The 12,482-nt window shown below is 42.8% G+C and overlaps 1 protein-coding gene and 1 long non-coding RNA gene across 4 annotated transcripts in view; one reads left to right on the forward strand and one right to left on the reverse strand.

Moving 5' to 3' along the window:
* The window catches only part of LOC134486099 (uncharacterized), a 39,439-nt gene extending 34,981 nt beyond the window's left edge, over positions 1-4,458 (reverse strand). Inside the window, exons 1-2 of one of the 3 annotated variants that reach the window (XR_015684354.1) lie at positions 4,304-4,412; positions 1,432-1,585 (exon numbers count right to left, since the gene is read on the reverse strand). This is a non-coding gene — a long non-coding RNA (uncharacterized LOC134486099). Of the gene's footprint in view, positions 1-1,431; positions 1,586-4,149 lie in introns of all 3 variants that reach the window. The other 2 variants (XR_015684355.1, XR_015684356.1) reach the window with 2 other exon arrangements.
* Positions 4,459-4,580: 122 nt separating this feature from the next.
* The window catches only part of Nostrin (nitric oxide synthase trafficking), a 66,110-nt gene continuing 58,208 nt past the window's right edge, over positions 4,581-12,482 (forward strand). The window contains 1 exon segment of the mRNA NM_001024260.1: positions 4,581-4,655. Within this exon segment, the coding sequence (NP_001019431.1) occupies positions 4,629-4,655 (27 nt within the window). The 5' untranslated portion in view covers positions 4,581-4,628.

Consider the following 12,482-nt stretch of genomic DNA (forward strand, 5'->3'; position numbering starts at 1 on the left):
CCATCCTCCTGACTTCCTCTTATTCTCTATGAATTTTTTCTGTATTTACTCCTAGTCAACTGGTTGCTTGTTCTGCCTCTTGACCCATAGGTCAATCATAGTTGACTTTATTTAATCCCATTTTCAATAAATAGAAGGCTCTTGGATTAAAGGTGTGTGTGCTAGGGCTCAGCCACATCACAACTACAAACAGGTTTTTCCAGTAAATAACACAATCTCAGGGGTCACAGGGTGATCAAGTATCCTGCAAAACACACACACACACACACACACACACACACAGAGAGAGAGAGAGAGAGAGAGAGAGAGAGAGAGAGAGAGAGAGAGCGAGAGCTTTTAATGTGCATCCTGGGACACATGTGCACCCTATAACATGATTCCTCTTACCACTAGGTATTTGGCCAGGTCTCTATAGGCAATATTTAGGTCACTCATAATTCATCACATATTTTGGCTCTGAAGGAAACTTCTGCACGGTTTTGAATTACTCTTTCCCTCCATTACATTTGGGCTCCGTTACATGGGCCAACATGTAGCTCACGGGTACTTAACAAATGTAGGAAATGTTGTCAACTCCCCTCGAGCATAACACACAGTACGGCAGATAGAGTCCTTTCCAGTAGCTTCCATTATGGGTTTTTGTTTCTCGTTTGTTGTTTGTTTTTGTCTACAGACAAGAATGCTGAGCACAGCCAGGTAAAGGACAAGGAGTTAAGCTCAAGTCCTGATACTGGAGTCCTAAACTGGGAAGAAGCCAGGGAATGAATTCAGACCAAGAGTATCCAGCCAGAGACTTGTGAGCAAAGAGGTCAAAAGGACGCTAAGGCATGAAATGCTTCAGAAAAGAGTGTTAGGGGCTTCTCCATGGAGAAGGCTTGGCTGTCTGTGTAGCTCTCGGCACCTGTGGCTACAATTAAGTCTATGTTAACATTTATTCCAAAGCCCATCTTATGCAGATTGACCTCTCCTGGCCTCCTTGTCAAGGTGACCAGCCAGTCCCAGCCCCCAGCAGATAGGAAAGAGTCCTGCTGTGTCACTATAGCCCCTACCCCACTCCCCACCCCCAGCCCTTACCCCAACTTGGGAGACTCTCCACTCTCCATTGTAGCCTGTGAGGCAGGCTGTGTGTAGAACAGCACTGAGGAATGTCCTCTCCCAAAGCCACAAGCACCCATGTTGTGAGTGAGTTTTTTTCCTCTCATTTATCTGTCCCAAGTTTTTCTGGTGATCAGAGTCTACCCCACTGAATGCAGGAAGGGACAGGGAGATGGAAAACGGCCATTCCCTCCAGTGTTTTTCTGCTTTATCTCTCAAGTCACCGAGGAACAAATATTGACCAGGCGTTGTGATAGACTCAATGACAAGCCGATTCTGACGTCCAGCCTGCTCTGTGTCTATGTCCTTTTGCAAAGGGAATTTCAGTTCACTGACCTTGAATCTGGGTGTTTCCCTTGATGGTTTTGCTCAGGGTGGCATGGCCAATATGACTGGAGGGTCAGTTGTGAGTCTGTTCTTCAGAAGCCCTTGAGCTTCTACTCAGTCTCTATACTCCTCTGATGTACCCTGGAACTTCAGGCTTGGGTTTCTGGTTAATGAAAGACAGCCTCACCCAACAGCCAGTCCATAGTCAACCACCAGCCCAACCCTTAAGAAAGCTGCTGTGTCAGGCACTGCCTAGACTTGCAGAAATGCATCAAGACCCTGCTTCCCCTGAGAACCACAAGCTAACTTGAGAGTGTGTCAATAAATAAATCTGTGTCATTTGAAACTACTGGCTTTCTGGTTGTTCTACCACATTTCTGTGACAAGAAATAAAGGATGCAGTACTCTCTCCGACCTCTTTGCAAATTCGAACACCCTTTTGAGACACTGAACAAATAGCCAAACCCTAATTGTCAACCTGTATGGCCAGGGCAGCCTGCTGAGAGGGACACTGGGTCATGAGCTTACTAGAGTCTGTGAGTGGGACCCTGCACATGGTATAAATATTATTCTTTAGCAGATATCCAGAGGCATAAGGGAAATCTAGCCAGTTTCTGGGAAAGGCGCAAATTGAAAGCAGGTACACCCTATCACCTGCAGTTATATCATAACTAGCAACAATAATTTGTGGTGACATTCCTGATGGAAACTTCAAGAGCAAGCCAGTCTCCTCCCACCTTTCATGTTCACCAAAAGTCATCTTTCCTTATATTGAAAATATATTTTTCCTCACATAATATATCTGATTATCATTTCCCCTCCCTCTATTTTTCCCAGTTCCTCCCCTGCACCCCTGGATATCTGGATCTACTCCCTTTCTGCCTCTCATTAGGAAACTGGCTTCTAAGATATAATAATAAAATATAGTGAGATAAAACAAAAACTAACACACTGGAATAGGAGGAAACAAATAAACAGAAGGAAAAGAGCCCAAGAAAAGGAACAAAAAGCAGAGACCCACTCGTTCACACGCTCGGGGATTCCATAAAAACTGGAAGCCATAATATATACCCAAAGGACCGGTAAGGTATAGAAAAAGAAAAATATGTAAATAAAATAGAGTCTCAACTGCCTTAGGAATGCTTCTCTTTGGCTCTTTTTCTCAGGTTTGTTTGTTTTCTCCTATTCCAGTTTGGTTCTGTTCTATCTGATTTTATTTTGTGATTATTTTCAGATGCCCATGTGTTTTCTAATGAGAGACAGAGGAGGAAAGGGTATGGATTTGGGCGAAGAGGAAGATGGAGAGAGTCTGAGAGGAGTTGTGGGAGGTGAGGCTGTAATCAGAACACACTATATGAAAAAAAAATCTATCTTAAACTTAAAAAATAGAAAAAATAAAAATAGAAAGAAAACAAAAAGCATTGGGAGAAAAATGGGACAGGAACATAGAGTGACGTCAAGTTGCCCCCGAACCTGGAACCTTGGTTCCAGTCATGTTTATGTGAAACTCAGAAACTAAAGGAGACTTTAATGGGAATGTGAGTTTCTTAACTGGGGATCTCTTCACTATGCTGACGTAACCTGTCCAACTCCAGTCTCCTGATGGCTACCCAGTGCTGTAACCCCCAGCGGATGAATGGCTTAGCCAGTGGAGAGACTCTTGTTGGTATGAGAGGGATGGTTCCTAAGACTGGCAAGTCACCTCTCCACTCTTGTAAACTCTCCTCATTCATTGTTTGTGCTCTCTCTCCTACACTATTTACAGGGGCTTCAAAAGAGCCTGGACCCCAGAGGCAGATGAACGGAGGTTGTGTCAGTAGGGTGGGTGCGGCCGAGATGCTGTGAGACCTGAAGTGTTTGAGGGGGCTTTTGGGACAAAGCTACTCTCAGACAGGTCACAAGTCAGAGAAAAGCTGCTCTGAGCCTTGCAAGTGATTGCCACAACTCCATAGGCAATTAGAAACCTAGGGACTGACAACTGGGAAAGGTATTTTAAAAGCAACAATGAAATAAGTTACTGACTGCCAGCTCTGCCCATCATTTTGAGCCATGAAAAAATAAGGCCAGTCATAGGCTTAAATTAATAGCCTAGCCTCTTGGCCCTGCGTGGCTGAGACTAAGTGTAGAGTTCAGTTAGGCCCTGCGAGGTGTTTCATAAATGACCTGCTTCCTGACAATCTTCTGGATACTTTGGTGTTAACAGTCTTCTAAGGTTGTTCGATACTAGCTCTGAGTGACTTGGAGCAGAAGAAATATAAATTTGATATTGCAGGAGGGACTACAGGAAATTTGCCTTCACTGGGGGTTGACCTACTGTGTTGGTTCCTGTCTCTGCTGCTGCAACAAGCTACCTAAAGGTAGCAGAAGGAAAGGGTTTGTCCTGCTCTATAGTTTGAAGTGTAGTACATCAAAATGGGGAATGCAAGGCAGCTGGAGCTTGAGGACAGCTTATCCTATTGCATCTGCAGACAGGTCCCAGAAAGATGAGTGCTAGTCCTCACTCACTTTCTTGTTTTTATTGAAGGTCAGGAGCCCAGCTTATCTGATGCTGCTGTCTACATTTAGGGTAGGCTTTTCCACCTCAATTAACTCAATCTAGACACCCCCTCACAGATGTGCTCTGAGGTGAGCCTCTTAGGTGAGTCTAGATCCTATCAAGTTGTCAATTAAGGTAAACCATCGTACAGCCCCATCTGGACCCAAGCGGGATGCTGCATACTTACTCACCTTCTCCCATCAACTTGAGAATAAAAGACAGCTATGACTGTCACTGTTCACCCATCTCGTTTGCATAGATCCCAAAGGTCAGAGCAGCATAGAACACAGAAAATATAAGCCATGACTAGACTAGCAAGCTGGAAAAAAAAATGTGAACTCCCACCATCATTCTGGGCATCCAGATCCTGGGGAACTCTACATAGCTTCTGAGCCTTCTCTCAAGGCTACACCTCAGGGCCTCGAAGTTCACTGAACTGGTTCTCACCATCTCCCACTGGCTCTTTTGACCCAGAGCTGTTCTTTGCTTTGTCAGGAAACAAACTGGATGAAAGTCCAGGGGCTGGAACTTCCTCCTTGGTGTGTTTGACAAGGACTGACGTACTCTAAGCCCTTTGAATCCCGGAAGTCCAGAACACACCCAACCTAATTGATTGCAGCGTCCAGCATGCTGGAGCGTAGGTAAAAGAAAAAGCAGACAACATTTCAACATGAGGGACCCACTGACAGACTGTTCGGTGAGTAACCCTGTATAGAGTGTGTGTACGAGGCTGGGGGAAGTTTATAGATTAGTGGATTTTTAACTGCAGAAACTAGAAGCAATCAGAAACCAGGCATGTTTAGATTTTTGGCTGTGGAACAAAAGTCTGTGGTTTTTCTTTGGTTAAAGCTTAAAATAGAGCCCTCTCGAAAATGTGACAGGCATAGCTGTATTTCACTCTCAAACTGATGGGGAAAGATTTGGGCGAGTGTATAGCATCCTGCTTGGATCCAGACGGGGCTGTTTAGATGCAACATTAAAGCTTGCTTGACGAGGTGCCAACATCGTGTGTGGAGCAGATTCAGAAGCTACTCCACCGGCCGTCCACAGTGCACTAAACTCAGAGATGAAGTCAGGGAAGAAGGACCTGGCTCCCATCCCCTCACCCCACTCCTGCTTTTTAATCAAACAGTTTGAGAGTTGTGATCCCAAGCCCTCAGGACCCAGAACAGACTCACTCTGTCAGCCTGGTAGATGGTTCGCCTGTCCTGAGAACTTTCCCCCAAATGCTATATTGATCAAAAGTCCAAAGACACAGCAAAGTCACTAATGTATTTTTAGTGACAGAGATTTGACTTAGGAGACAAGATTCAAAGGAAAGAAAGGGAAGGTAAATTTGTTTTAAAGCCAAAGTAATCAAGGATTTTCAATGTCTTACTTCAGTAATCAATGCTGTAAAACTAAACGTGGTGACCTCAGAAGCCAGGAATTCATCGTTCATATATTTTATTGAAACAAACAAACAAACAAACAAACCAACCCATGGAAAGGCAAATAAGAGAGATGTGTAAAGAAGCCATGGTCAGCAGAAGACTGCAGCTTCCTTGTTTATTCAAAGGGTGAGGAAACCATGGACTTAGGAGAGATGGAATTCCAACTTCTATACAAGCCCAGCTCAAGAATTTCATGGCTGCAGTGAGGCAAATACATAACTGTCCAGCAGATTAATAAGTTAGTGTAGCATCAGCTCCATTAAATATAAAAGAGATTTGCCTAATGAAAACACAAATTCCACCACTACTTGAATGACGATATTGCGTGAACCCCTACCTCACTTTGGTACCCCAGCCTCAATCTCCTCGACATTGGGTGGTTTATGGGTAACATTTTAGAGAAATGTGTTTTTCTTTCTTTGTATTTGCATCCTATTACATTTTTAAATCCTCTCCTGTCTCACGTGGATACTTGTGATGTTTTCCCTGGTACAGGTGACACCCAGATAAGTTGAGACAAAAACTTGGTACTGACAATTATTAAAAGAGAAAGTCAGTGCCAAGAGTGCAAGAGACAAAAGAGAGGGAAACAGGAGACAGGTCCAACTACCATTTGTGTGTGTGTGTGTGTGTGTGTGTGTGTGTGTGTGTGTGTGTGTGTGTAGACAGCAAAGCTTACTTCCGGTCAAGACCAGGGACAAACATGTTCTTTTGGGCTCCCAAAGACAATCTACCCCACACCTCCATGGCAGTTCAAAGCTTTCAATGCTCTACTTCTGGGGTGCTAGGTAATTCCATATGCTATTCTGAGCACTACTCCAGGGGCGTTTGTCCTTGTCCATGACTGGGGGTCATGTCTATGGGCCCATCGCCACCAAAAGTATCCGGGAGTCAAGAGGAGGCGGATATCCCTTCAGCCTGAACTCCTAAACTCTCTAAACCCACAGAATATTTATTTATTTGCGATTGTTTCATCTTTATCAAGTGTTCAAGTTGACTTCCTGGTCTAATCCCAGCTTGTACTTGGGAAACAATGCTCTGCGGTTTAGGAACATGTTGGGGGAAAAAGGTGGGGGGTGGGGGGAGGCACGGATTTCAGAGGAATGCTGCAGAAAACACTTAACACTTGATTTTCACTTAATGCTTTTAAAGAGAACCCAAAGCTTCCACTGTCTGCCAAACATCCTATCCCGTCAGGCCTAGCTTGGCATCAAACACGATGAAGCATCTTCATTAAGCTACAAATCTTAACTTGGTCCCCACCAGTGGATTCGTATTTCAATATCAGTGGGTCAAGAGCAAGTTCAGATTAAAAAACTGGGGCAGGGGTCTGCATTTATACTATTTCTCATCAAAATGTAGACTTTTCTCCAACTAGGAGCACTCTGTGCCACTCGCAGTGTTAGGACCGTGTAAATGATGGAGGACACAGACTTTGTTTTATAACAAGTGTTATTATAGATATCTTAGAGGATTGTTTATTCTCAGTCTTGTTTACATATTTTGGTAATTCTTAAGTCTTGTTATTTAACATATTAATATAGACATTCAGCCTAAATCAAAAGCTCAGTATATGTGTGTGTGTGTGTGTGTGTGTGTGTATGTGTGTGTATGTGCGCGCGCATACATATATCTCGATGTAGTTCATTTTTTTAATAATCCTATGGTATTTTGTTTTATACATTTAAAAACAGTATAGTATATTTTACCACACTATGTAAACAGGCCTGGTACAAGAAATTTAAAACTACCTTTTGGGTCACGCTCCTGTGAGAAAATGAGCTACTATCTGGGCCCTTCAACCTCCAGGAGTCAGGTCAAAGTCTACTTGCAAATGATTGTCCCTGAAGTAAGCTGACGAGTGTTAGACACTGTATACAGCTCTTAAACAACGGTGAGGGTGCTGGAGCTTGCTTCTTTAAGGTTTCTTTTTTTTTCGTTGTTGTTTTTAAGTTCTAGTTTTGGAAAGAAAAAGAATTGGCTTCAAGCCTCAGTGCCTGTGAGCTTATCATTAACACCTAAAAATATGCCTCGGGAAATCTTCCTCAACTCCATATTCAAGGATGTGGATAGCATCAAATTCTTCCCAGAGGAAACGACTCGATTATGTTAAAAAAAAAAAAAACCAACAAAAAACAAAAAACAAAAAAAAAAAAACAAACCTACTTTCTTCCTCTGAAAGAAAAAGGTAGGAGCCAAGTGGAGAGAAAGTTACCAGCTATTTGGCAGTTCAGCCCAGGTCGCCAGCTGTTGACTGGCACTGATGCGAAAGGGATGATGGGTGCTGTGGTCCATGACTCCTGAGAGCCTTGGCTGCACTGGGAGCTGGAAGGGGCAGATGGAGACGGTGCCGTATGTTGCATCTTCAGCGTGTGCCAGTGAGGTGTGTAAGACGCGTCCTACATTTCTTCTCCTCTGTTTTATCAGTTGTAAAATGAGACAAGGAGACAGCAGATTGTACCGTTTCCCTCGTATTCTGTTCCTTACAAATTAAGCAATCCTACCACAAAGCTTCAAATACTAAACGGATCTCTAATAAACCTAGGTAGCCCCTTGATTGGAGGGGTAGCGCTTAGAAATATCACCCTCAGCGAATGAGAATTCGCACGAATCAGTAGCACGGGCGTGACATGGACAGGGCGCCAAGGAGAGGCTTATGTAGCTTCTGTAACTCTGTGATGGTCAGTGCTGTGTGCTTTTTGAAAAGTGCAGAGGAAGACCCCCCCCCCCAGAACAATGAGATTGGGTCTTTTTAAGCATTCAAACTGCGTAGTCAGGAAGAGCCCCTGGGCCAAGTTGAGCAGCAGTGTTTTATGTCACAGTTCATCGTGTAGTCACCCCATAGGCTGATTGCCTCGATTACCAAACTTGGCTTCCTTGTTGGACGAATTGTTTACTTGTTTGCTTTGTTATAGCGATACTTAAACAGAATTTGTTTACAAGCGCACATCAGAAACATTTTCCCAGTGCTGAATGGCACAGGCCTGTGCAGAACAGTTATAAACATGAAGGAAACAATTTTTTAACAATTTATTTATTTTATCTATGGAAGTACACTGCAGCTGTCTTCCGACACACCAGAAAAGGGCAGCAGATTCCATTACAGACGGCTGTGAGCCGCCACGTGGTTGCTGGAAATTGAACTCAGGACCTCTTAACAGCTGACCCATCTCTCCAGCCCCACATGAAGGAGGATGTTAAGGTCTCAGAAATGTCCTAAACAGCCTAGCTACTGACGAACTAATTATTTATAAAGGGCATTTAAAAAGAAACCCATGATATATTATCTTAGTAATTAATGGTCCAGTGGAGAAAGCATACGTTCAAAGAAATGCATACGGAGATATAAAATTAGCATTAAGCTCTTTCCTGGGGTGCACAGGTTGTAGGACTGAGATATCTGAAAGCCCAATAAGTAGGAAATGACCACCCAAATTTACTTCCCACATGACTTTCACCAGATGAGTCCTTTTTCGCTTCTTGATGATAATGGGAAACCATCTGTAGCACTTACAGCAGGATCAGCTCTCTGAGGGTGTTTTGCTTGGCTATATTGATTAGCTAAATGAAAACGTTTGGTTCTAAAGGATTACCTAGTTGATTTAATTACCTGACATTTCTAATCTGTCCATAATCTCATGAGGTCATATTTAGCTCTTTGAGCCATAACTCTAAGTAAGGGATTGGGCTTCAGAGCTTTTCATACTGTGTCCCATCGAGTCCACTCAAAGTCCCCTCTGATGAGCAGAAGTGGGTAGGAAGCGGAAGTGAGGTAGGAACAGAGAAGCCAACACCATAGTGAAAAAATTTCACTGCCTCAGAGCAGATACAGTGTTACAGTCTCCTCTCTCTCTCTCTCTCTCTCTCTCTCTCTCCCTCCGTCCCTCCCTCCTTCCCTTTCTCTCCTCTCTCTCATTCTCTCTGTCATACACATTCGTACAGGCACATTCATATACAGTCACACTCATACACATACACAGATATACTCATTCATACACACACACACACACACACACATGCACACACAGGCACACGCGCACACACACAACAAGATAGTAGTCACAGGATCTGCTTTAACATTTAGTAAATCTCCTTTTAAAGTTTGTGTGTATGTTCAAGTGTATGTTTTGTGTGTATGTTGAGTAAATAATAAATGATAAAAGGCCCAGAACACTGATTCTAAACAAGGAATGAAGCTGACTATATAGAAACGGTCTTAGTATCTCTTTTATTTATAGATGTCACTTTAATCTCAGTCTGCATCAGGGATGCTGGGGAGTTTCCAGCACAATGAACCTGAGGTCAAAGATAAAGATTCTACCCCATGCTGTTATAAACAGAATATTCTTTATCTGATCACTAAATTACAATGAACAATAAGATGTGTTGCCTGGACTCAGTGGAGTTCAGGAAATGGTTTACTTAAGGCATGAATCCTGCCAACCTGTGACCTGACCAGAGTGGCTGAGTAGGCAGAACCATTGACCATTTCTCTTTCTGGAACAACTTTGCCCATTTAACACTTTGTCCCAATACAAATACTTTCTAGGAACAAATAGGGAATATTTATCTATTAAATGACAAAGGTTCACCTTCTATATCCTACAGCTGCCATTCCAAGTGTCAAAGAAGCTACAAACTGTGCTTTGCTTGAGAAGGCCCTTTCTGTAACAGATGAGTTAGGGGCTGGAGAGATGGCTCAGAGAGATAAAGAACACAGCTGCTCTTCCAGAGGACCTGGGTTAGGTCCCATCACCTTCACGGTGACTCACAACTGTCTGTAACTCCACTTCCAGGAGATCCAACACCCTATTCTACCTCCCCAGTCACCAGGCATGCACGTGGTACATAGACAGGCAAAACACTCATACTTTTAAAATAATACAATAAATAAATCTAAGGAAAATGTTTTTGAAGAGATAAGGTAACAGATAACTACCTGCTTTGCCACTTCTCCACCACTGAAACTGAAGGCAACTGAGTTCTTTTTTTTTTTTTAATGATTTATCTACTTATGTACGTTGTCTACACTGTCATTGTCTTCAGACACACCAGAAGAGGGCATCTTATCCCATTACCGATGTTTGTGAGCCACCATGTGGTTGCTGGGAATTGAACTCAGGACCTCTAAGAAAAGCAGTCAGTGCTCTTAACCTCTGAGCCATCTCTCCAGCCTGACAACTGAGTTCTTAAACGTTCAGAAAGTCTGGTCTCCCATAACTTGTCCCAAGAAGACTGCATTAAAAGGTGACTTAATAGCCCAGCATACAGAAAAACTTTCAGTAATCTATTTATTCAGATTAAGTCATTAGGACGTTCTTTCCGGGTCTCTGTCCTGGTTGGGCTTTCCACAGTTCCCCTCTCCTCCCCAAGGCTATTGTGTGAAGGCAGTGGTCAGGTGATGGTAGTCTGAAGCATCCTGTCCTTAGGGCAGTTCATTCCTTCTACTCCCTGTTCTCTGATGGGTGGGGCTCTTTTCACACTCTGGCTGAATGAAAGTTCAGGCCCCTCCCCCAACTCTGCATCCTGTTAAGTCTCTCAGCTCCAGCTGCAGCCTCATACTTACCTGAGAGCAGAAAACCTCTCTATGTGAGTGGGTAGCCAGATCCACCTTGCCCAAGGACCCTGGTTTCCTTGAGCCTTTTTTCTGAGCTCCTTTTGAGCCTTTATTTCTGTTTTGCTATAAGCAGGTGGAGAAATAAATATATATAGCTTAATATGAGAAAATATTTCTAAATAAATCAAATAAGAAGGCCCTAGTTCCTATAGAGAGCTTCATAAAGTTTTATTGACATGAATTAAGATTTAAACAAATGAAAATGTCTTCACTGCGTTCTTCAATGGGAAATCTAAACACCATTTTAAAAAAGTTAATTTCCTCTGTTTTATACACAAACACATAATACAGTTATGAATAGGATTCTGACAGGGATGTTAAAAATAAAAATTAAAAAAAAGCACTCCAAAACCTCATAATTAGACAAATGTTCACATGGAAGAATAAATGTCTAAGAAATGCCAAAGAAATTATGAAAATTAAAAAATAATTGCCCAGGAAGAGCAGATTAAAAGTTTAATGTCTCTATAACTTAAGAGTATGCAGTACGAGTCATTATTTCTTGTGTGACGGTGATATTTTGGGAAACATAAAACATTCATAATTCACAAAAAGCTAAGATTGCATCTGAGTTAAAAGCCACAAATTAGAAACCCTAAATAAAAACGTCTATAAACAAAAGCCATCGTGGGACCAGCCAGATGGTTCAGAAGGCCCAGATGCCTGCCACGCTGTACAAAGTCGGTAGCCTGAGTCCTCAAATATTGTCTGAGCACCACACTCATGCATGGACTCACAAACACACAATACACACTCAAGTAATAATTAATAACAGAAAATATCGAAATTTAAATACCATTTTATTCCTTTCACACATACAGTGAGTCTGAAAGTAGAGACTTAGAGGCTTGTATGTTGGCTTCTATATTGCTAGCATCCCTGGCTCCTCATCTCTTTTAAATTTATCTCAACTCATAGACTCCAGAGTCAAGACTACAGCATAGCAATGCCTATTGCTCCAAAGTCCAGGAGGCAAAAGAAGAGAAAGAGGGTTCCTTCGCTGAAAGAATTCACCCATTCTGACACACCTACAATAGCGTTTAGTCACAACCACACGCAAGTGAAGGCTGAGACTAGCCTCGTCCCAGGGTCTGTGTACTGCTGGAAGCGATGCATTGTATCCTGGCTCTGAGGTGTTGTGTGGGATGCTCTAGTACTACAGAGAAAAAGTAATCAAAGGCTCATGGACGAACTTAGTGAATTAGGGAAATTAAGTCCCAGGAGTAAGCAATTCTTTCCTGTAGGGCTTCTCACAATGTTCCCTGAGCCAACATTTTCCCAGCGTGTGTGGAAGGGAAGGAAGAACATCTTTATAGTCTCATGTCCAGAGAATGAGATTTAGTTTTGCCAATAATAAAATCCGGAAAGCGAGGTTCTTATGACTTTTAGGACAGACATGACAAAAGCTACAAACTGAACCCCACCCCCATCCCTGTCACTGGCTTGCTTACACTGTGGGAGTTTTTAATTAATT

This window comes from Rattus norvegicus, chromosome 3 (assembly GCF_021556685.1).
Source record: "Rattus norvegicus strain SHRSP/BbbUtx chromosome 3, alternate assembly SHRSP_T2T, whole genome shotgun sequence".
Taxonomy (NCBI): Eukaryota; Metazoa; Chordata; class Mammalia; order Rodentia; family Muridae; genus Rattus; species Rattus norvegicus.